At 38.5% G+C, this 25,293-nt stretch overlaps 1 protein-coding gene across 6 annotated transcripts in view; it reads right to left on the bottom strand.

The window, feature by feature from the left end:
- Positions 1 to 556: 556 nt before the first annotated feature.
- The window catches only part of celf2 (cugbp, Elav-like family member 2), a 431,239-nt gene continuing 406,502 nt past the window's right edge, over positions 557 to 25,293 (bottom strand). For 3 of the 6 annotated variants that reach the window (XM_061914208.1, XM_061914210.1, XM_061914213.1), the window contains 6 exons: positions 24,766 to 24,900; positions 24,091 to 24,216; positions 19,253 to 19,432; positions 14,973 to 15,116; positions 14,732 to 14,890; positions 557 to 10,281 (listed from right to left, as the gene is read on the bottom strand). In XM_061914208.1, coding sequence (XP_061770192.1) covers positions 14,763 to 14,890; positions 14,973 to 15,116; positions 19,253 to 19,432; positions 24,091 to 24,216; positions 24,766 to 24,900 — 713 coding nt within the window. In that variant the 3' untranslated portion in view covers positions 557 to 10,281; positions 14,732 to 14,762. The remainder of the gene's footprint in view (positions 10,282 to 14,731; positions 14,891 to 14,972; positions 15,117 to 19,252; positions 19,433 to 24,090; positions 24,217 to 24,765; positions 24,901 to 25,293) is intronic. The other 3 variants (XM_061914209.1, XM_061914211.1, XM_061914212.1) reach the window with 3 other exon arrangements.

Raw genomic sequence — 25,293 nt, 5'->3', positions numbered from 1 at the left:
TAAATGTTTGTATTTACATTTTTTGAGTTGATTTTCATAAAATACGCCATTTATCTGCTACTGTTTAACAAGGACTGATTTAAATTGTGTTTGCACAACAAATGTTTTGGCGCTTTTGTTCATGTGGGAGAATATTCCAATAAAGGTGCACTACACACTACTTTTGAATTCATTATTGGGCTTTGCGTATACAATGCAGTTAATCGCGATTAATCGGCGATTAACTTCGATTAAAATGTTTAATTGTTGCCCAGCCCTAATATATATATATGTATATATATATATGTATATTTTGCCACTTGTGCCAGCTTTTTTGAAACATGTTGCAGGCATCGAATTCCAAATGAGCTGATATTTGCAAAAAATAACAACGTTTACCAATTTGAATGTTAAATATCTTGTCTTTGCAGTCTATTCAATTGAATATAAGTTGAAAAGGTTCTACAAATCATTGTATTCCCTTTTTATTTCGCATTTCCACAAAGTTTTGTTCAGGCTTCCAGGTTTAAGTTGGTAAGGTGAGGAAGAGGAAGGAAAAGCAGGAGAGAGGCGAGTGTTAGGAAAAAATGTTTTAATATAGGAGACAAGCAAAAAACGTCATCACACAAGAACAAACGTTTACAAAAAGAATGGTGACCGCTGGAGCTACACACTGAAGTTCACAGAAAGGACAGAGAAAGCGCTAAAAGCAAACAGCTGGAATCGTGAAGCGAATGCATGAACCCACTCCAGGCCACTCAAATACTTTTGTCGACACGTTACAGACGTCAAAATAAAAGTTTGCATCGCTCCAAAAAAACAATGATTTTCTTTTTCTTTCTTCAGGACACCGGAAAAGAGAAAAAAAGTGGAAAGCGAGCCAGGAAGTGAAAGAAACGTGAAAACCTGATGGGAGGGGCCAGGGGGCGGGGCGTGGTTTTTTTTGTGTGTGTTTTTTCTCGATTTTTTTTCCCCCCCGTGTATGCTTTTTAATCTCCAGTATAAAAAGTAGCACTGGTACAAAATGATGCATAAGTACAATCAGTCGTAGAAATAGAAAGCCCGCATGTGGTCGTTGGCCCGCCATCCCATCGCCTTGTCAAACAGAACACGCAGCACGCTTACTTTGGCTTCTCGCTAGAACCGACCGCCACGCCGAAAGGAAGTACACGCGACAAAAGCTTCATCTGCACAAAGAAGAGAAAACACGACGACACCTTTTTTTTTTGTGTGTAATATTCTCCGAGAGAGAGAGAGAGAGCGAGCGAAGACAAAAACATCCTTTGTGTTCTTTTCCCAGATGGAGGACAGATCAAGGTCACGAGCAGCAGGACAGCCCCCGAGTCACATGCCCCGCCCACCTTGTGCTTGCACGTGGACCAATGAGATTTGAGCGGGGCAGGAAGCGCTTTTGACTTCCTGCCCCGCGAGCATACTTGCCAACCCTCCCGAAAACCACCTGGCTCAAATTTTCTCAAGAACTTCAGGCGGAGCTGGAGGCCACGCCCCCTCCAGGTCCGTGCGGACCTGAGTGAGGACAGCCTGTTTTCAGGTCCGCTTTCCCGCAATTTAAACAGCGCGTCTTCCCAGTGACGTTAGAACTCTAGAATGATCGAGGGCAAGTTCTTGGTTTCTTACGTGGGTTTATTGTTAGGCAGTTTCATTAACGTCCTCCCAGCGCGGTAAAACAACACACAACAACAGCAGTCACGTTTTCATCTACCGTAAAGCAGTTCGTCTGCCGTAAACAGCAATGTCGTGACACTCTTAAAACAGGACAATACAGCCATCTACTGTACACGCATATGGTCAGAAAAATAGTGACAGAGAATAGAACAAGGATGGACAATTCAACCCTTAACTCAACAATGAGTAGATGAGTGTTATGTGTGCGTATATGTGTAGATAAATGAACACTGAAATTCAAGTATTTCTTTTATTATATATATATATATATATTTATATGAAATACTTGACTTGGGGAATTGTAGCTGTAAATATACTCCTCCCCTCTTGACCCCAACCCCCCTCCAGCTCCGTGCGGACCTGAGGGAGGACAGCCTTTTTTCAGGTCCACTTTCCCGCAATTTAAACAGCGCATCTTCCCAATGACGTTAGAACTCTAGAATGATCGAGGGCGAGTTCTTGGTTTCTTACGTGGGTTTATTGTTAGGCAGTTTCATTAAAGTCCTCCCAGCGCGGTAAAACAACACACAACAACAGCAGTCACGTTGTCATCTACCGGAAAGCAGTTTGTCTGCCGTTAACAGCAATGTCGTGACACTCTTAAAACGGGACAATACTGCCATCTACTGTACACGCATATGGGCAGAAAAATAGTGACAGAGAATAGAACAAGGATGGACAAGTCAACCCTTAACTCAACAATGAGTAGATGAGTGTTATGTGTAGATAAATGAACACCAAAATTCAAGTATTTATTTTATTATATATATATATATATATATGAAATACTTGACTTGGGGAATTGTAGCTGTAAATATACTCCTCCCCTCTTCACTCCACCCCCCGCCGACCCCCACCTCCTGAAATTGTAGGTGTCAAGGTTGGCAAGTATGCCCGCGAGCCAATCGGACGCCTCCACCAAACGCTCCGGAAGCGTCAATCCTGAGTCCTCTTTCTCCCCCTCCCACCCCCTCGTTACCGCAGGTAACATAAACCTCTTCCCCGCTGGAAGCACTGGCTAGCTCCGCCCCCCTTGCAGCGTCCGTATGAATGTAAACATCAACGACTGCCGCGGGCGGCCGGCGACAGACAACACCTTGTACGACTCCGAGAAAAGTGACCGTCCCTGTTTTTTTTTTAAGGCGAGTGGTGAGCTTGTGTAGAAAAGAATGCTGCCTCTTTTTTTTTTTTTTCTCTCCCTCGTCTTCCTAACTTTTTGCAGACCCCCAAAGTAGGCGTTGAGGGGTGGGGTGTAGGGGGGGGGGCAGTGGTGTAGCAACACTGTGCCATGTAAACGTGTGCCATGTTGGCATCTGGGCACCCACCCGCCTCTGCTGTGCTTTTCATCAAAAGAAATGCGCCCGTGTGCACATGAACGACAGAAGGACTTTTCCCCAAACTAACGACGTGTGTGTGTGTGTGTGTGTGTGTTCTTGTATCTTTAGCCTTCTTGAGACATGAAGAAGGAAAAGTATCTTCCATATGAGGAGGTGATGACATAAATCCTGGTCCCAATAACATTGCATCTAATAGACAATGTCTCATTTGCACCCCTGCTGGTCCCAAAAAGGAGGATTTTAACAAAGAGACTGTGTCAACATATGAAATAACAAGTGGGTGTAAACATTTGAAGTGTTCTCCCTCTGGTCAATATATGAAATAACAAGTGGGTGTAAACATTTGAAGTGCTCTCCCTCTGGTCAACATATGAAATAACAAGTGGGTGTAAGAAATTGAAATGCACACCCTTTGGCCAAAATTAATTTAAAAAAAAAATAGTACATAGAGACATAGTGTAATAAAAAGTAAATGATTAAAAAACAATTACAAACAAAAAATAACTAAAAGCAGTCTTTTTCTCACAATGAGTCGACTTCTTCCTTATAAAATTGGGAACAATTTTTCATATTCTTTTTGCAACACTGCATTATCTTCTCGTAAAATTATTACTTTTTAATGCAAAAATGGTGACATTTTTCGTGTAAAATTCAGACTTTTATCACATTAACAATTTTGTTGTTGTTCTTGTTTTGAGTAAAATTCAGACTTTTGTCATCATTTTGCCAAGTAAAAATTCCTATTTATATTAAAATATTGGCAACATTTTTCAAGTTTCCTTATGAAATTGTGTCTTTTGTTGACTAAAATTACAAAGTTTCTCATAAAATTGCCAAAATGCGAAGCTTTTCTGGTAAAATTGTGACGGTTCTCGTAAAATTATTACTTTTTAATGCAATAATAGTGACATTTGTCATATACAATTCTGACATTTATCACAACATTAATAATTTTGTTGTTGTTCTTCTTTTGAGTAAAATTCTGACTAATGTCATAATTTTGCTAAGAAAAAATTCAAATTTTTTTCAGGTTTTCTTATAAAATTGTGTCTTTTCATACGACTCTTTTCATAAAATTGCCAAAATGTTAAGCTTTTATTGTAAAATTGTGACTGTTATTGAGTAATATTCCAACTTTTATCATAATATTGCACTCATGTTCAGTTTTTCTTGTAAAATGTTGACTTGTGTATAATTACAACTTTTATTATAATACTGACAAAATTCTAAGTTTTTATTGTGTGATATTCCAACTCATTTTTAACAAGAAGCTTTTTTTATGTGTGCATAGTATTTATATATTATTAATGTTGTAAATACACATCTTTATATATCTAGAAAGGCTGGTCCTAACGAGGGAGGCATTTTTCACACTTTTAAAAGTGCTCCCCCTCTGGTCAATATATGAAATAACAAGTGGGTGTAAACATTTGAAGTGCTCTCCCTCTGGTCAACATATGAAATAACAAGTGGGCGTAAGAAATTGAAATGCACACCCTTGGCCAAAATTAATTAAAAAAAAGTAAAAAAAAGTAAACAATGATGATTAAAAAACAATTACTAACCAAAAAATAACTAAAAGCAGTCTTTTTCTCACAATGAGTCGACTTCTTCCTTATAAAATCGGGAAAAAATTCTCATATTCTTTTTGCAACACTGCATTATCTTCTCGTAAAATTATTACTTTTTAATGCAAAAATGGTGACATTTTTCGTGTAAAATTCTGACTTTTATCACATTAACAATTTTGTTGTTGTTCTTCTTTTGAGTAAAATTCTGACTAATGTCATAATTTTGCTGAGAAAAATGCACATTTTTTTCAGGTTTTCTTATAAAATTGTGTCTTTTGTTGACTAAAATTACGACTCTTTTCATAAAATTGCCAAAATGTTAAGCTTTTATTGTAAAATTGTGACTGTTTTTGAGTAATATTCCAACTTTTATCATAATATTGCACACATGTTCAGTTTTTCTTGTAAAATGTTGACTTGTGTATAATTACAACTTTTATTATAATACTGACAAAATTCTAAGTTTTTTTTGTGTGATATTCCAACTCATTTTTCACAACAAGCTTTTTTTATGTGTGCATAGTATTTATATTTTATTAATGTTGTAAATACACATCTTTATATATCTAGAAAGGCTGGTCCTAACGAGGGAGGCATTTTTCACACTTTTAAAAGTGCTCCCGCTCTGGTCAATATATGAAATAACAAGTGGGTGTAAACATTTGAAGTGCTCTCCCTCTGGTCAACATATGAAATAACAAGTGGGTGTAAGAAATTGAAATGCACACCCTTTGGCCAAAATTAATTAAAAAAAAAAAAGTACATAGAGACATAGTGTAATAAAAAGTAAATGATGATGATTAAAAAACAATTACAAACAAAAAGTAACTAAAAGCAGTCTTTTTCTCACAATGAGTCGACTTCTTCCTTATAAAATTGGGAACAATTTCTCATATTCTTTTTGCAACACTGCATTATCTTCTCGTAAAATTATTACTTTTTAATGCAAAAATGGGGACATTTTTCATGTTAAATTCTGACTTTTATCACATTAACAATTTTGTTGTTGTTCTTGTTTTGAGTGAAATTCAGACTTTTGTCATCATTTTGCCAAGTAAAAATTCCCATTTATATTAAAATATTGGCAACATTTTTCAAGTTTCCTTATAAAATTGTGTCTTTTGTTGACTAAAATTACAACGTTTCGCCAAAATGCGAAGCTTTTCTTGTAAAATTGTGACTGTTCTTGTAAAATTATTACTTTTTAATGCAATAATGGTGGCATTTGTCATATACAATTCTGACATTTATCACAACATTAATAATTTTGTTGTTCTTCTTCTTTTGAGTAAAATTCTGACTAATGTCATAATTTTGCTAAGAAAAAAATTCAAATTTTTTTGCAGGTTTTCTTATAAAATTGTGTCTTTTCATACGACTCTTTTCATAAAATTGCCAAAATGTTAAGCTTTTATTGTAAAATTGTGACTGTTATTGAGTAATATTCCAACTTTTGTCATAATATTGCACACATGTTCAGTTTTTCTTGTAAAATGTTGACTTGTGTATAATTACAACTTTTATTATAATACTGACACAATTCTAAGTTTTTATTTGTGTGATATTCCAACTCATTTTTCACAACAAGCTTTTTTATGTGTGCATAGTATGTATATTTTATTAATGTTGTAAATACACATCTTTATATATCTAGAAAGGCTGGTCCTAACGAGGGAGGCATTTTTCACACTTTTAAAAGTGCTCCCCCTCTGGTCAATATATGAAATAACAAGTGTGTGTAAAAATTTTAAGTATGTCTCCTCTGGTCAACATATGAAATAACAAGTGTGTGCAAAAAATGTAAATACGCCCCTTTTTGGCCAACATTAATGAACAAATAAAAAATAAATACAAAACTAATAATGATAATAAAATGTTTTATATATATATCTATATATATAGATATATATATCGAGACATACTGTAAAATGAGAAGTAAATAATAAAGATTAAAAGCCAATTACAAAAAAAAGTTTAAAAAATATTACTAAAAGTTTTCCTTTTTTATACATGCAAAGTATGTTTATATTATTGATTTTGTACATACAAATATTTTTTTAATATTCCTAGAAAGGGTGGTCCTAAAAAGGGAGGCATTTTTCACACTTTTAAAAGTGCTCCCCCTCTGGTCAATATATGAAATAACAAGTGTGTGTAAACATTTTAAGTGTGCCCCCTCTGGTCAACATATGAAATAACAAGTGTGTGCAAAAAATGTAAATACGCCGCTTTTTGGCCAACATTAATTAACAAATAAAAAAGAAATACAATAATAATAATAATAAAATTATATATATATATATATATATATATATGGAGACATACTGTAAAATGAGAATAATAAAGATTAAAAGCTAACTACTTAAAAAAGTTTTTAAAATCTTACTAAAAGTTTTCCTTTTTTATACATGCAAAGTATGTTTATATTATTGATTTTGTACATACAAATATTTTTTTAATATTCCTAGAAAAGGTGGTCCTAAAGAGGGAGGCATTTTTCACACTTTTAAAAGTGCTCCCCCTCTGGTCAATATATGAAATAACAAGTGTGTGTAAACATTTTAAGTGTGCCCCCTCTGGTCGACATGCGAAATAACAAGTGTGTGCAAAAAATGTAAATACGCCCCTTTTTGGCCAACATTAATGAACAAATAAAAAATAAATACAACACAAATAATAATAATAAAATGTTTTATATATATATATATATATATATATATATATATATATATATATATATATATATATATATATAGATATATATATCGAGACATACTGTAAAATGAGAAGTAAATAATAAAGATTAAAAGCCAATTACAAAAAAAAGTTTAAAAAATGTTATTAAAAGTTTTCCTTTTTTATACATGCAAAATATGTTTATATTATTGATTTTGTACATACAAATATTTTTTTAATATTCCTAGAAAGGGTGGTCCTAAAGATGTAGGCATTTTTCTCAGGTCTCAAGAAGGGAATAAATACAAAAATGTGTGTGTTCTTATATTCCTACACTCATCGAGACACCAGCAAGGAAAAGTACCTTCCATATGAGGAGGTGTGAACAAGTTAGGACAATCAATCATGGTCCCAACACGGAAAATCTACCAAAATGAGGGTGGTCCCAAAAAGGAGGGATTTTTCAAACTGACTGTGTGTCGCTATTAAAAGTGCTCCCCCCTCTGGTCAACATATGAAATAACAAGTGTGTGTAAGAAATTGAAATGCACACCCTTGAGCCAAAACTAATTCAAACAAATAAAATAAACATGTCTATAAAGACATACTGTAATAACTTGAAGTAAATAATGAAAAGTAAAAAAACTTACCTGTTTTATATTTGCATAGTTTGTATATATTATTAATGTTGTAAATACACTTCTTTATATATTTAGAAAGGCTGGTCTTAAAGAGGGAGGCATTTTTCTCAGGTCTCAAGAAGGTCAGAAATACATGAATGTGTGTGTGTGTGTGTGTGTGTGTGTGTGTGTGTGTGTGTGTGGTCCATGGCGGGGGGGCGTTCACACTCGGGGGCTCTCATGCACAAAAACAACGACAATAACAACAACAACAACAACAAGGTGAGGTCTTGCACAAGAATGTGTGCACGTGTGTGTATAGATATATGTATATATGTATATATATATATTCATATATGACACATGGGCACTTCTTTTTTTTTTTTGTACATTTTTACAAAGGGAAAAAATCCAAAGAAAAAGCAAACATGACACATTTCAGGCAACAAGACCACAGCAAGTTAACAAACTCTTTTTTTTTTTTTCTTTTTTTTTTCCTCCTTTCTCGAAATCTAGAACTTTTTAAATATGAAGGAATGATAGAAAACACTGATCGTAAAATAGCCGTGTCGTCGAAATCATGTCACACCAAGAAGAACACGGACGCGCTAGGCAGGAAGTACCTTCCATATTTGGCACTAAACTCCACTTTTCTTTTTTTTCTTTTTTCTCCTTTATAAAGACAAAACACATCTAAGTATCGTTTGGAAAAGAAAGACATTGATGCTTCACAAGCTGACATTATAGATATATATATATAGATATATTTGTATTTGTATTTATATATATATTTGATATAGCTAATCCAACGACAAGAAAGAAAGACTGTTGAGAGGCGGAGCCAACGGGCTGATAACGGTGCGGGACACCCTGTAGCCCTGCCCAAGATGGTGGCAAGGAGGCGGCGGAGCGGAGAGGCGGTGCTTGCTGGGAGCGACGCCGCCACAATCTAAATCAGGTGCGTGGCACACACACGGCAACACAATTTATTCATGTCCTCCTGCTGTATGAAAGGGGAGAAGGAGGAGAGATGGCGGAAGGAGCAGATGATCAAAGAGCGAGCCAGAGAGGACGACGACGACTGAAAGAGAGGACCGTGAGCGATCAGTGGAAAGGAGCAGCTGCAAAGCGATCCGACCTACACTAAAGCTCACGGTCCGCTCTTTGATCGCTCTTCGTCTGATCCTCCAACTCCTTCCGCCATCTCTCCTCCTTCTCCCCTTTCATACAACAGGAGGACATGAATGAATTGTGTGCCACGCACCTGATTTAGATTGTGGCGGCCTCTCCGCTCTGCCGCGTCCTCCGCCTCCTTGCCGCCATCTTGGGCCGGGCTACAGCGTGTCCCGCCTCGCCTTGCCCCGCCGTCTCCACAAAGACTCTTTAAAAATAAAAGCAAACCAAAACAAACATTTTTTCTACGAAAGGCTTTGTCTATTCAAGTAAACTCGTTTTTTTTTTTCTCTCCGTTGTTGTGGTTTCCTCTTGGGAAAACAAAAAAGATGAGACATTTAAAGACCGTTTTCGGACGTGTGAACTAAACTCACCAGAAGCACCGACGCTAACGCAGGTTTTTTTTTTTGTCTTTTCGTACCGCTATACATTTAAAGAGTAGAAAATATAGTTTGTCATCTCATGTGCATTTCAACCACGGATTGTCTGTCTGTCAGTCAGCTCAGCAAAAGGTGACAAATAGGTAGCATTTCTCCCCCCAAACGGGGCGAGTGTCTTTTTTTTTTGTTTTGTTGCGTGTGTGTGTTTTTCTCGGAGTTGTTCCCCTGGAAACGACTCTAGAAAAAAAAGTGGTTCCATATATAGACTTTGAATGAGAAAGTGGGCCACTTCAAATGGCCTTATCAAAAAACTTTACACGGCCTGAAAAGTGTAAAAAGCATCGTCGAGCGCGAGCAGTCCAAACTGTGCGGAAGTAGTCTTATTCTCTCGCCGGGGGGTTGGGCAAGGGGGGGGGCGCCCGTTCCCGCCGCCGACGTTCAAGTTTACTTTGAATAAAAGTGACGGCAAGAAGAAGAGGAAAAAAAAACGCGACGCCGTGACACGGGCGGAGGGAAAGGAAAAGATCCAGGAAATTAAAGAATGAATGCAGCTTTTTTTTCCCACATTGATGCTTTTTTTTTTCGTCTTACCTTCAGTGCCCCTCCCCCACCCGAACATGAGGTCACATGCACAAAAACAAACAAAAAAAAAAGAAACATTGAAATGCACAAAAAGAACCAAAAAAAGAAAACCACCCCCCAAAAGTTCAGTCGGCGGAGGAGCAGGTGGGAAAGGAAGTGTGAGGACCAGTTTTTTAAAGATTCTTTTTTGTGGGCTGGGGTGGGGTTGTACTTTTTTGGGTGGGGGGGCCAGCGAGACATGCTAAGGACGCGCTAGCAGGCGTGAAGATGGTTGGTTCTAAAAGAGGAAGAGAAACACAAAGAGGAAGAAAAGAGTTATTCTCACCCCTTCTCAAGAAAGCACACAAGTTGAATTTCAATACGAATTAAAGTCACACAATTGCTTTTTAGCGGACCACAAATAACTTAAACGGACTTATTTTAGGGGTGTGTCCATCCCATAATCATTCAAAAGTAACAATATTGCCTTCATGTTGGCTTTTGTTGCTGTTCTTCTGCGTTTAGTGCGTGTTCCTGTCCTGCGCTCTTATTTTGGTGCCACTTCCTGTTGTGTTGGGTCTTTTTTTCACAACTGCTTCTTTACACATGTCTTCAAACACTTTCCCCCCCTCACCTGTTTTTATTGTTATTCTGTGTTTAGTGCATGTGTGTTCCTGTCCCGCGCTCTTATTTTGGCACCACTTCCTGTTGTGTTGGTCTTTTTTTAAAACTGCTTTACACATGCCTTCAAGCACTCCCCCTCACCTGTTTTTTATTGTTCTTCTGCGTTTAGTGCATGTGTGTTCCTGTCCTGCGCTCTTATTTTGGCGCCACTTCCTGTTGTGTTGGGTGTTTTTTTCCACAACTACTTTACACATGCCTTCAAGCACTTGCCCCCCCTCACCTGTTTTTTATTGTTCTTCTGCGTTTAGTGCATGTGTGTTCCTGCCCTGCGCTCTTATTTTGGCGGCACTTCCTGTTGTGTTGGTGTTTTTTTAAAACTGCTTTACACATGCCTTCAAGCACTTTCCCCCCACCTGTTTTTTATTGTTCTGCGTTTACTGCATGTGTGTTCCTGTCCTGCGCTCTTATTTTGGGGGCACTTCCTGTTGTGTTGGTGTTTTTTTAAAACTGCTTTACACATGCCTTCACACTTTCCCCCCCTCACATGTTTTTATTGTTCTTCTGCGTTTAGTGCATGTGTGTTCCTGTCCTGCGCTCTTATTTTGGCACCGCTTCCTGTTGTGTTGGTGTTTTTTCACAACTGCTTTACACATGCTTTCATCTTCCGGTTTTTGCAATTTTATTTGTCCAGCTTCCATACTCCTTTTTGTAAACTTTACAAGAAATACATTGGCGGTGTCACGCCAAATTTCTTCCCCCATTTACTTCCGGGGTCATGATTAATACAAACGTTTTGTTAACGCTATATTATAAAAATATTACGCTATATTATAAAAATACAAACATTTTGTTAACGCTATATTATAAAAATATTACGCTATATTATAAAAATATTACGCTATATTATAAAAATATAACGCTATATTATAAAAATACAGACGTTTTGTTAACGCTATATTATAAAAATATTACGCTATATTATAAAAATATAATGATATATTATAAAAATACAGACGTTTTGTTAACGCTATATTATAAAAAAATTAAGAAATAATTTACAAACACAAGCTATGGGATGACGCATTTACTTCCGGGGTCACGTTTCCTCTTATGTCATCCCATAGCTTGTGTTTTTTAAATTACTTTATAATATAGCGTGAACGAAACATCTGTATTTTTATAATATAGCGTTAACAAAACGTCTGTATTAATCATGACTCCGGAAGTAAATGGGAGAGGGAGAAGAAATTTGGCGTGACAGCGGAAAACTCCGTAGCTTGCTAGCTTGCGCGCGCTAGCTTTCTGAGACTCTTATTTTGTTAGCTCAGGCAGGATGAAGCAGGAAGTGTGAAAACATGGAACTGTGCGGGCTGTCGTTAGAGTTTTGACGGCAGGTTTGGCACGGGAGTTGACATCAAAAGTGTTTCTGGCCTTCCTGTCGGTCGTTTTTTCTTAATAATGACCTGGCAGCATCGTCTCACAAAATGATTGTCAATCAAATGACTAAAGTGACATTTTGGTGAAGATGGATGATTGCTCATTTTTAGCTCTATTTTTTTTTTTTTTTATGGACTGACACACCCTCCACCGCTAGCTCGCCATCCAGGTAATGTGCACCTCTGTCCTCTGTCCCAAAAGTACATTTGGTCCCTAATAATAATAATAATAATAAAACCTTAGAAATACACTAGTGTCCTCTGTCCCAAAGGGCCATTCGGTCCCTAATAATAACAATAATAATAATAAAACCTTAGAAATACACTAGTGTCCTCTGTCCCAAAGGTACATTTGGTCCTTAATAATAATAATAAAACCTTAGAAATACAATAGGGTCCTCTGTCCCAAAGGTACATTCGGTCCCTAATAATAATAATAAAACCTTAGAAATACAATAGGGTTCTCTGTCCCAAAGGTACATTCGGTCCCTAATAATAATAATAATAATAAAACCTTAGGAATACACTAGGGTCCTCTGTCCCAAAGGTACATTTGGTCCCTAATAATAATAGTGATAATAATAAAACCTTAGAAATACACTAGGGTCCTCTGTCCCAAAGGTACATTCGGTCCCTAATAATAAGAAATAATAATAATAATAATAATAATAATAAAACCTTAGAAATACAATAGGGTCCTCTGTCCCAAAGGGCCATTCGGTCCCTATTAATAATAATAATAATAAAACCTGAGAAATACACTAGTGTCTTCCGTCCCAAAGGGCCATTCGGTCCCTAATAATAATAATAATAAATATAATAATAATAATAATAATGATAATAAAACCTTATACATATATTAGTGTCCTCTGTCCCAAAGGTACATTCGGTCCCTAATAATAACAATAAAACCTTAGAAATACACTAGTGTCCTCTGTCCCAAAAGTACATTTGGTCCCTAATAATAATAATAATAATAAAACCTTAGAAATACACTAGTGTCCTCTGTCCCAAAGGGCCATTCGGTCCCTAATAATAACAATAATAATAATAAAACCTTAGAAATACACTAGTGTCCTCTGTCCCAAAGGTACATTTGGTCCTTAATAATAATAATAAAACCTTAGAAATACAATAGGGTCCTCTGTCCCAAAGGTACATTCGGTCCCTAATAATAATAATAATAATAATAATAAAACCTTAGAAATACACTAGTGTCCTCTGTCCCAAAGGTACATTTGGTCCCTAATAACAATAATAATAATAATAATAATAAAACCTTATAAATACACTAGTGTCCTCTGTCCCAAAGGGCCATTCGGTCCCTAATAATAATAATAAAACCTTAGAAATACACTAGGGTCCTCTGTCCCAAAGGTACATTCGGGCCCTAATAATAATAATAATAATAATAAAACCTTAGAAATACACTAGTGTCCTCTGTCCCAAAGGTACATTCGGTCCCTAATAATAATAATAAAACCTTAGAAATACAATATGGTCCTCTGTCCCAAAGGTACATTCGGTCCCTAATAATAATAATAATAAAACCTTAGAAATACAATAGGGTCCTCTGTCCCAAAGGTACATTCGGTCCCTAATAATAATAATAATAATAATAAAACCTTAGAAATACAATAGGGTCTTCTGTCCCAAAGGTACATTCGGCCCCTAATAATAATAATAATAATAAAACCTTATAAATACACTAGTGTCCTCTGTCCCAAAGGTTCATTCGGTCCTTAATAATAATAATAATAAAACCTTAGAAATACAATAGGGTCCTCTGTCCCAAAGGTACATTCGGTCCCTAATAATAATAATAATAATAATAAAACCTTGGAAATACAATAGGGTCTTCTGTCCCAAAGGTACATTCGGTCCCTAATAATAATAATAATAAAACCTTATAAATACACTAGTGTCCTCTGTCCCGAAGGTACATTCGGTCCCTAATAATAATAATAATAATAATAATAATAATAAAACCTTAGAAATACAATAGGGTCCTCTGTCCCAAAGGTACATTCGGTCCCTAATAATAATAATAATAATAATAATAATAATAATAAAACCTTAGAAATACAATAGGGTCTTCTGTCCCAAAGGTACATTCGGTCCCTAATAATAATAATAATAAAACCTTATAAATACACTAGTGTCCTCTGTCCCAAAGGTACATTCGGTCTCTAATAATAATAATAATAATAATAAAACCTTAGAAATACAATAGGGTCCTCTGTCCCAAAGGTACATTCGGTCCCTAATAATAATAATAATAATAAAACCTTATAAATACACTAGTGTCCTCTGCCCCAAAGGTACATTCGGTCCCTAATAATAATAATAATAATAATAATAATAATAATAATAAAACCTTATAAATACACTAGTGTCCTCTGTCCCAAAGGGCCATTGGGTCCCTAATAATAATAATAATAATAATAATAAAACCTTATAAATACACTAGTGTCCTCTGCCCCAAAGGTACATTCGGTCCCTAATAATAATAATAATAATAATAATAATAATAATAAAACCTTATAAATACACTAGCGTCCTCTGCCCCAAAGGTACATTCGGTCCCTAATAATAATAATAATAATAATAATAATAAAACCTTATAAATACACTAGTGTCCTCTGTCCCAAAGGGCCATTGGGTCCCCAGTGGGGGTGTGCAACTCACCCCAGCAGGGCTCAGGTGGTGCGTCTCAGCATCAGTACGGCTTGCTGTCGTTCTTGGAGCGCTTCAGTTGCACCTTCAGCCGCTTCATGCCGATCTGGAAGCCGTTCATGGCCTGGATGGCCGCCTGCGCCGACACCGGATTGTCGTAGCTCACGAAGCCTGTAGGGGGGGGCGGCGCACACATTCCAGACATGTCCCACGCCAGCGAGGGGGTGCGGCGGACGGCGCGGTCGGCGCTTACCGAAGCACTTGCTGAGGTTGGTCTGTTTGTCGATGAAGACTTTGGCGGACACCACGTTCCCGAAAGGCATGAACATCTGCAGGATGTCCTGGTCGCCAAACTCCTGGGGCAGGTGGTAGATGAACAGGTTGGCGCCTTCGGGGCCTGCGAGGGGGAGGGGGGCAAGGGTGCGGTCGTCATGGTAACGCAGGTAGCTAATGATGTCGCTCTCCGCTAACGACATCGCTTCTTATCTATTCATCTTTTGTGAGAGGAATCAAAGTGGAGGAGCGAGAGAACTTCGGAGTAAATACAAATAATATTATATTTGGCTTCCTTTTATCCGCTGGCAGACTTTCATGCGTGAACTTTGGAGGACTTTTACCAAAGCGAAGACGGGCTTTTATTTATAGAACGCATTCGGTCTTCTTATTTCTACTGGCAGTCAACGAGAAAAAAAAAATGGTGTCAATGAATTGAATCGACTGACTTTTAAAATAGAAAAATTCGTTTATTCAAATGATGGACTCATTTTATCATGAGTTATGTTCATTTATCTAGTCTTATTTTGAGTACCGTATTTCCTTGAATTGCCGCCGGGGCGCTAATTAATTTAAAACCTCTTCTCACTCCGGCGCTTACCAAAGGCATGCGGTAAATTTAGGCCTGCGTTTCAAAATTTGAGTGTGATGTAAGGATACCATCATGAAAAGCACATTTAATAAAAAAAACGTTACTATGGTCTTACCTTTACTTATAAATGAAGTCCATGCGCAGCTCCTTCTGATCAAAAGCATCAATAACTTGTTTATAGAAGTCTTCCTTATCTTTCTTCAGTTTTAAAAGTCTCTCTGTCCCGATGGAGATCTTCCTTTATTACCTCCTGCTTTGATTGAAAGTCCAGTTTAGAAAGCGGTTTTATGTTAGATATGTAATCCCCCATGTTAAAAGTGCAAGCGAAAGGAAAAAAAACCTCTTGTTGCTTGTCGTCACTTCTTCTGCAGCCGAGTAGTCGCAAGAAGGATCACTAGCGCCCTCTACCACCAGGAGGCGGGATTGATTTAATGACTCATATTTGACACACGCAGCTACGGTATATTAATAAAACATAGCTGCTTACTGTTCTTTCTAGCATATTCAATAGCTTGGACCTTAAATCCTACTGAATAGCTCGTAATCTTCTTCCCTTTATGCCATTTCAAATGATTGAAATCAGCCTCCTCCATTTTGAAAATGATGACAGGTGAAGTGTCACTCGTGACGTGACGAGTTTGACCCGGGGGAAATTCTAGACATGCGCTAATAAAAATAATATTTTGCGAAACGAGTTTGACCAGGCAGTAATTCTAGGCAGGCGCATACTATATACCCGGCGACAATTCAAGGAAATACGTTAATATTACAAAAAAATACCAATTAATGACGACGACAATACCAATATTAGTAAAGACAATGGAAAAATATAAAATACATATTTAATTCTAATAATACAAATAAATGTCACTTGCGGACTTTTACTTCAATGTACGAAAAATAAAGTAAAAACCCCAAAAGCAGGCAAGTTGTCACCTTGTGTAAATGCTAAATAAAAAGAGAATACAACCAATCCTTTTCAACTTATATTCAATTGAATAGACTGCAAAGACAAGATATTTCATCTTCACACTGAGAAACTTTGAAATGTGGACTCGTCAGACCACAGAACACTTTTGAACTTTGTCCATCTTAGATGAGCTCGGGCCCAGCGAAGCGTTTCTGGGTGTTGTTGATAAATGGCTGTGACTTTGCATAGCAGAGTTTTAACTTGCACTTACAGATGTAGCGACCAACTGTAGTTACTGACAGTGGTTTTCTGAATTGTTCCTGAGCACATGTGGTGATATCCTTTACACATTGATGTCGCTTTTTTATGCCTCCAATGTTGTTTTTCGGCCTTGTCGCTTACATGCAGTGATTTCTCCAGATTCTCTAAACCTTTTGATGATATTACGAAGCATAGATGGTGAAATCCCTAAATTCCTTGCAATTGCTGCTTGAGAGATGTTGTTCTCAAACAATTTGCTCAGGCATTTGTTGACAAAGTGGTGACCCTCGCCCCGTCCTTGTTTGTGAATGACTGAGCATTTCATGGAAGCTGTTTTTATAGCCAATCATGGCACCCACCTGTTCCCAATTAGCCCGTTCACCTGTGGGATGTTCCAAATTGTCAGGCTTGCGACTGACAGTTTGTTTGTGTTTTAGTTTTTCCTCTGTGTGTTTAGGCAAGATATTAAACGTTCACACTGGAAATATTTGTTATTTTTCGCAAATATTCGCTCATTTGGAATTTGATGCCTGCAGCATGTTTCAAAAAAGCTGGCACAAGTGGCAAAAAAGACTGATAAGGTTGAGGAATGCTCATCAAAGACTTATTTGGAACATCCCACAGGTGAACAGACTAATTGGGAACAGGTGGGTGCCATGATTGGCTATAAAAGCAGCTTTCATGAAATGCTCACTCATTCACAAACAAGGACGGGGTGAGGGTCACCACTTTGTCAACAAATGCCTGAGCAAATTGTTTAAGAACAACATTTCTCAAGCAACTTTTGCAAGGAATTTAGGGATTTCACCATCTACGCTCCGTAATGTCATCAAAAAGTTCAGAAAATCTGGAGAAATCACTGCACGTAAGCCATGATATAACGCACCTTCCATCCCTCGGGCGCTACTGCATCAAAAAGCCACATCAGCTTGTAAAGGATATCACCACATGGGCTCAGGGACACTTCAGAAAACCACTGTCAGTAACTACAGTCGGTCGCTACATCTGTAAGTGCAAGTTGAAACTCTACTGTGCAAAGCCAAAGCCATTTATCAACAACACCCAGAAACGCTTTGCCGGGCCCGAGCTCGTCTAAGATGGACTGATGCTAAGTGGAAAAGTGCTGAACAACTTAAGCTGTACATCAAGCAAGAATGGGAAATAATTCCACTTCAAAAATGTGTCTCCTCAGTTCCCAAACCTTTACTGAGTCTTGTTAAAAGGAAAGGCCATGTAAAACACTGGTAAAAATGCCTTTTTTGTGTTGCTGCCATTACATTCTAACTTCATGATTACCGTATTTCCTTGAATTGCCGCCGGGTATATAGTATGCGGCTGCCTTGAATTACTGCCGGGTCAAACTTGTTTCGCAAAATAATTAGCGCATGCTTAGCTTTACCGCCGGCTCAGGATTAACGCCGGGTTAAACCCGTTTCGCAAAATATTATTTTCATTAGCGTATGTCTAAAATTTCTGCAGGGTCAAACTCGTTTCGCAAAATAATTAGCACATGTCTAGAATTTCCGCCGGGTCAAACTCCATCCATCCATCCATTTTCTACCGCTTATTCCCTTTTGGGGTTGCGGGGGGAGCTGGCGCCTATCTCAGCTACAATCGGGCGGGACCGGGTCAAACTCATTTCGCAAAATAATTAGCATATGCTTAGAATTTCCACCGGGTCAAACGCGTCACGTCACGAGTCACACTTCACCTGTCATCATTTTCAAAATGGAGGAGGCTGATTTCAATCATTTGAAATCGCATAAAGGGAAGAAGATTACGAGCTATTCAGTAGGATTTAGGGTCCAAGCTATTGAATATGCTAAAAAGAACAGTAAGCAGTTATGTTTTATTAATATACCGTAGCTGTGTGTGTCAAATATGAGTCATTAAATGACTCCCGCCTCCTGGTGGTAGAGGGCGCTAGTGATCCTTCTTGCGACTACTTGGCTGCAGAAGAAGTGACATATTTTTTCCTCTCGCTTGCACTTTTAACATGGAGGATTACATATCTAAAATAAAACAGTTTTCTAAACTGGACTTTCAATCAAAGCAGGAGGTAATAAAGGAAGATCTCCATGGAGACAGAGAGACTTTTAAAACTGAAGAAAGATAAGGAAGACTTCTATAAACAAGTTATCGATGCTTTTGATCAGAAGGAGCTGCGCATGGACTTCATTTATAAGTAAACGTAAGACCATAATAACGTTTTTTTTATTAAATGTGCTTTTCGTGATGTATCCTTACATCACACTCAAATTTATAAGCGCAGGCCTAAATTTACCGCATTCCTTTGGTAAGCACCGAAGTGAGAAGAGGTTTTAAAATAATTAGCGCCCCTTTGCAGTCTATTCAATTGAATATAAGTTGAAAAGGATTTGTTGTATTCTCTTTTTATTTACCTTTTACACAAGGTGACAATTTCACTGCTTATAGGTTTGTACGATGGTACGGTAAATAATAATAATAATAATAATAATAATATAAATATCCTCACCTTCCTTCTGGCTGCCGGCGGCTCCTTGTTGCTGCATCAGTGACTGGCTGTATAGCGTGGGCAGCGCGGCGGCGGCGTACTGTTGGATCCCTGAGTAGGCCTGCGTCAGCGCGTCCATGGTGCCCGCCGCGCCGTTAGCCAGCCCGGCGCCGCCCAGCCCGCCATTGAGCGCCGCCATACCTGAGAGCATTTCAGCAACTTTACATAAAACCCAACGATAAAGAAAGAAGAGTGCACTTACTCGTTAGCGCTCCCCACTGGAGGTTACACAACAACACACACACACACACACACACACACACACACACACACACACACACACACACACACACACACACACACACACACACACACACACACACACACACACACACACACACACACAGAGGAAGTATGACAATGAATAGCTGATTAGCAGCATGCAAATGAACAATAAAAAAACTAATAATTTACAATAAAATGAACTTTTTGTACGACCAATATTTCAGCTCACTCGCAGTCCTGGCTTAAGGTGAAGGCTAGTTAGCTTTTAGCGTAACGTTAGCTCATTTTGCGGCGTGTGTGTTACGGACAGTGTTGATTGAGGTGTGTTGAAGCAGCCAAAAAGGACGTTATATTAAAAGAAGAGTTTCCGTCTCTGATAGTGTAGATCAGGGGTGCCCACACTTTTTCTGCAGGCGAGCTACTTTTCAATTGACCAACTGGAGGGGATCTACCTCATTTATATATATCATTTATATTTATTTATTTATGAAAGAGACATTTTTGTAAACAAGTTAAATGTGTTTAATGATAATACAAGCATGTGTAACACATATAGATGTCTTTCTTTCACAAAGACAAGAATATAAGTTGGTGTATTACCTGATTCTGATGACTGGCATTGATTGGAATCAGACAGTAATGATGATAACGCCCACATTTTCAAATGGAGGAGAAAAAAAGTTGTCCTTTCTGTACAATACCACATGAAAGTGGTTGGTTTTTGGCATCTAATTCATCCAGCTTCCATACAAGAAAAACATTGGCGGCAAATTCCTTAGCTTGCTTGATTGACATTCACGGCACCCGAGGGTCTTGTGAGATGACGCTGGCTGCTGCCAGTTCATTATTAAGAAAAAATGACAGAGAGGAAGGCGAGAAACACTTTTTATCTTAACAGACTTTCGCCCCGTCCCTTCCGTCAAAACTCTAAAGGCTGACTGCACATTTCCTGTCTTCACAATAAAGGCCCTGCTTCATGCTGCCTGCGCTAACAAAATAAGATTGTCAGAAAGCTGGCGTGCACAAGTGATGTGCACGCGAGCTTTCTGAAGGATCGCTTGTGCACGCCAGTTTTCCGAGACTCTGTATTTAGTTAGCGCAGGCAGCATGAAGCAGGGCTTTTATTGTGAAGATAGGAAATGTGCAGTCGGCCTGTAGAGTTTTGACGGAAGGTACGGCGCGAGAGTCTGTTGAAATAAAAAGTGTTTCTCGCCTTCCTCTCGGTCATATTTTCATAATAATGATCTTGCAGCAGCCGGCGTCATCTCACAAGACCCTCCGGTACCGTGAATGTCATTTAAGTGACGTCTTGGTGAAGATTGATGATCACTCATTTTTAGGTCTATTTTTTTTAAAAGCCTGGCTGGAGATCGACTGACACACCCCCCGCGGTCGACTGGTAGCTCGCGATCGACGTAATGGGCACCCCTGGTGTAGATAATAATGTAAGTGCATCATAAAGCCTACATGAACTCCTATTGCTATTGTACTATTTTTTCAGCTATATTTACATAAATGATTAGTAATGTAGCAGCCTAGTTTTGAATGGCAGGGTCCCTGCTATCACATGTTGTCAAAAATATAACATTTACATAATAAAACGTCAACTACAGGCTTCCCAAATGCTGTAATAAATTAAGCATGAGTTGACTTGAAACTGTTTAATGTTGCACTTTTTATATGTAGAAGAAAAGTTGTGTCATTTTATTTCATCAAAGCAACAACTTGAGGCAGTTTAATGTGGATTAACGTGACCAGAATTATTATAGTGTTTCCAATGTTAAAAGGATCAAGCCTTTGTTTACAAATTTGGTAAATAAATAACCAAAACATTTATATTTTGTTGTTTTCTTACTGTACCGAAAATAAACTGAACTGTGACCTCTAAACCGAGGTATATACCGAACCGAAATTTTTGTGTACCGTTACACCCTTACTAATGTGACACTCTTTTAAAATAACATGACAGTATTTCATCACTATCGCATAATACGTAATTATTTATTCAATATAACGTGTCATGGTTCATTCACTAGAACTTCATCTTAGATTGTTTATTCACTAGAATATTTAATTGTTTATTAACTATAATATTAGATTGTTTATTCACTGTAATATAGTATGGGTTGTTTATTCACTGTAATATAATATGGGTTGTTTATTCACTGTAATATGGTTTTTTTATTGACTAAAATATTGGAATATGTATTCACTATAACTTAATATTAGATTGTTTGTTCACGATAACATAATATGGGTTGTTTATTCACTATAATGTAATATGTGTTGTTTATTCACTAAAATATGGGTTGTTTATTCACTATAATGTAATATGTGTTGTTTATTCACTAAAATATGGGTTGTTTATTCACTATAATGTAATATGTGTTGTTTATTCACTAAAATATGGGTTGTTTATTCACTATAACTTAATATTAGATTGTTTGTTCACGATAACATAATATGGGTTGTTTATTCACTATAATTTAATATGGGTTGTTTATTCACTATAATGTAATATGGGTTGTTTATTCACTATAATATAATATGGGTTGTTTATTCCCAGCATTATTATATGGGTTGTTTATTCACTATAATGTAATATGGGTTGTTTTTCCACTATAACATAATATTGGTTGTTTATTCACTATAATATGGGTTGTTATTCACCAATGTAATATGGGTTGTTTATTCACTATAATATGGGTTGTTATTCACTATAACATTATATGGGTTGTTTATTCACTATAATATGATATGGTTTGTTTATTCACTATAATGTAATATGGGTTGTTTATTCACTATTGGGGCGGTTTAGCTCGGTTGGTAGAGCGGCCATGCCAGCAACTTGAGGGTTGCAGGTTCGATTCCCGCTTCCGCCATCCTAGTCAGTGCCGTTGTGTCCCTGGGCAGGACACTTTGCCCACCTGCTCCCAGTGCCACCCACACTGGTTTAAATGTAACTTGGATATTGGGTTTCACTATGTAAAGTGCTTTGAGTCACTAGAAAAAAGCGCTATATAAATATAATTCACTTCACTTCACTTCACTATAATATGGGTTGTTATTCACTATAATATGGGTTGTTTATTCACTATAATATAATATGGGTTGTTTATTCACTATAATGTAATATGAGTTATTTTCTATAATATAATATGGGTTGTTTGTTCACTATGATAAAATATGGTTTGTTTATTCACTATAACATAATATGGGTAGTTTATTCACTATAATATAATATGGGTTGTTTATTCACTATAACATAATATGGGTTGTTTTTTCACTATAATGTAACATGGGTTGTTTATTCACTATAATATGGGTTGTTTATTCACTATAATATGGGTTGTTTATTCACTATAATATAATATGGGTTGTTTATTCACAGTATTATAATATGGGTTGTTTATTCACTATAATATGGGTTCTTTATTCACTATAATATAATATGGGTTGTTTATTTACTATAGTATAATATGGGTTGTTTATTCAAAGTATTATAATATGGGTTGTTTATTCACTATAATGTAATATGGGTTGTTTTTTCATTATAACATAATATTGGTTGTTTATTCACTATAATATAGGTTGTTTATTCACTATGAGTTGTATATTCACTATAATATAATATGGGTTGTTTATTCACTATAATATAATATGGGTTGTTTATTCACTATAATATAATATGGGTTGTTTATTCACTATAATATAATATGGGTTGTTTATTCACAGTATTATAATATGGGTTGTTTATTCTATATAATATGGGTTCTTTATTCACTATAATATAATATGGGTTGTTTATTCACTATAATATAATATGGGTTGTTTATTTACTATAATGTAATATGGGTTGTTTTTTCATTATAACATAATATTGGTTGTTTATTCACTATAATATGGGTTGTTTATTCACTGAAATATGGGTTGTTTATTCACTATAATATAATATGGGTTGTTTATTCACTATAATGTAATATGTGTTGTTGAGGTCACACGGCTCGTGGCGCCCGGCGGGGGCGGTGGTGGCAGCGTCGCCTCTAAAAGTAGCAGCAGCGCTCATTAGCAGCGTGTCACGGCTTCATTTCACCACGGAGGGCGACTTGTCTAAAGGGGGATGTGGGGGGGCTGACACCGGCGGGGGCGTCCTGTCGCCTCGCCGTCAGACACGGCCAAATAAATGATCAGTGCAGCGCCGGAGATTATAGGTCACTCATTTATTCAGGGATAATTGCACCGCTGACCTTTGCAATTCAATTAAGGCTTACATGTGTTTAAATGAGGGCGGGGGGACGCAGCTGGGGGGTATGCTAACCTCCCCCCCCCGCTGGGGCGAGCGAGCGCACGGCGTTGGTGATCTCCATGGCGGGGCGCTAAAGGTCAGCGGGGAATAATGACAACGCTGATTAAGAACCCACTTGCCGAGGGTCAAAGGGCAAACACGGGTCCGGTGGGTGGTGTGGGAGGGGCTTACATGGAGGAATAAGAGCAAGCGGGTGGAATGGCGTGGGATGGGGGGTGGGGGAAGGAGTGTGTTGGGGGTGGTGGCTGATGGCAGGATGAATACTCACTGTTGATGCTACCTGCGAGTGCGTTGATGTTGTTGAGGCCCACCGTGGCGCCCGCCAGGCCCTGCAGCGTGCCCAGCGAGGTCAGCGAGTTCATGGCGCCCGCGTTGGAGCCGGCGGTGGTGCCCGCTGCAGGGGAGGAAGAAGAAGACGATGAGCGATGAAGACGGTACACAGCGGCGGTCACAGAGGCCACGCCTATTTCCTACAATTGGTGGACTTTCCGCCACTGTAGAGAAGGGGCGGAGCCTGCGCCGAAGGACAACATCAAACCCTGCGACACACACACACACAGCGGGGGGGTCTTCACTGCGAGTGCAAAGCCAGCCGGCTGAAAGAAAGATGTGATGGTGTGACGTGCACGCGGTCACATGCAGGCCTGGCCCCGCCCACTGTGGCGTGGAGCCTCCCTGAGGAGGAAGGAGAGGATGAAGAGAAGGAGCCAACATGGCCGACAGAGCAGAAACAGGAAGTTGGAGGAATCTGCTGACCTCGTGGTCGCGCACATACACACACACACACACACACACACGCACACACACACACCTACAAGATGGCTGATGGGTGAGGATGTGGGCGTGGTCGGTGCTGACAATGGTGATCACGGGCAACAACACAGCGGAGGCGGGAATGATGGCGAGCGCGTCGGCAGGCGTCGGACCCCCCAGGCGGCGTTACCTGGGCTGCCCAACGCTCCCAGGGAGGCGGCGCCGGAGGACAGGGGGTTGGCGGTGGACGGGCTGGCCGAGTTTTGGGCTGCCGCCGCCGCCGCCGCTAAAGTGGCCAAGTTCTGCAACTGCAGAGCGCTCATACCTGGAGAAAGGAGGGGCCAGAGAGGGGGTGTGTCAAAGCTGGGCGGGGGCGTGGCCGAGGACGGGTCCCCACGTTTCCTTCGCCGTCGGGCAACCTTCAGGAAGGCGGAGCTTGTTTTTTGTCCGCCAAAGAGCGCCTGCGCTCGCGTTACGATGACCACGATGTCATGTGACTTCCCTTCATGTCAGCAAACAAGGTGACGGACAGGATGACTACTTCCTGTTACCTCAGAAATGTGCATGTGTCGTATATACAGGCTGGATGTATATACCCTCCATGGTAGCAAACACACACACACACACACACACACACACACACACACACACACACACACACACACACACACACACACACACACACACACACACACACACACACACACACAGAAAGAGA

Source organism: Nerophis ophidion, linkage group LG10, assembly GCF_033978795.1.
Source record: "Nerophis ophidion isolate RoL-2023_Sa linkage group LG10, RoL_Noph_v1.0, whole genome shotgun sequence".
Lineage (NCBI taxonomy): Eukaryota > Metazoa > Chordata > Actinopteri > Syngnathiformes > Syngnathidae > Nerophis > Nerophis ophidion.
Note: the sequence above shows the minus strand (reverse complement) of the source record. Positions and strands in the feature narration are given on the sequence as shown.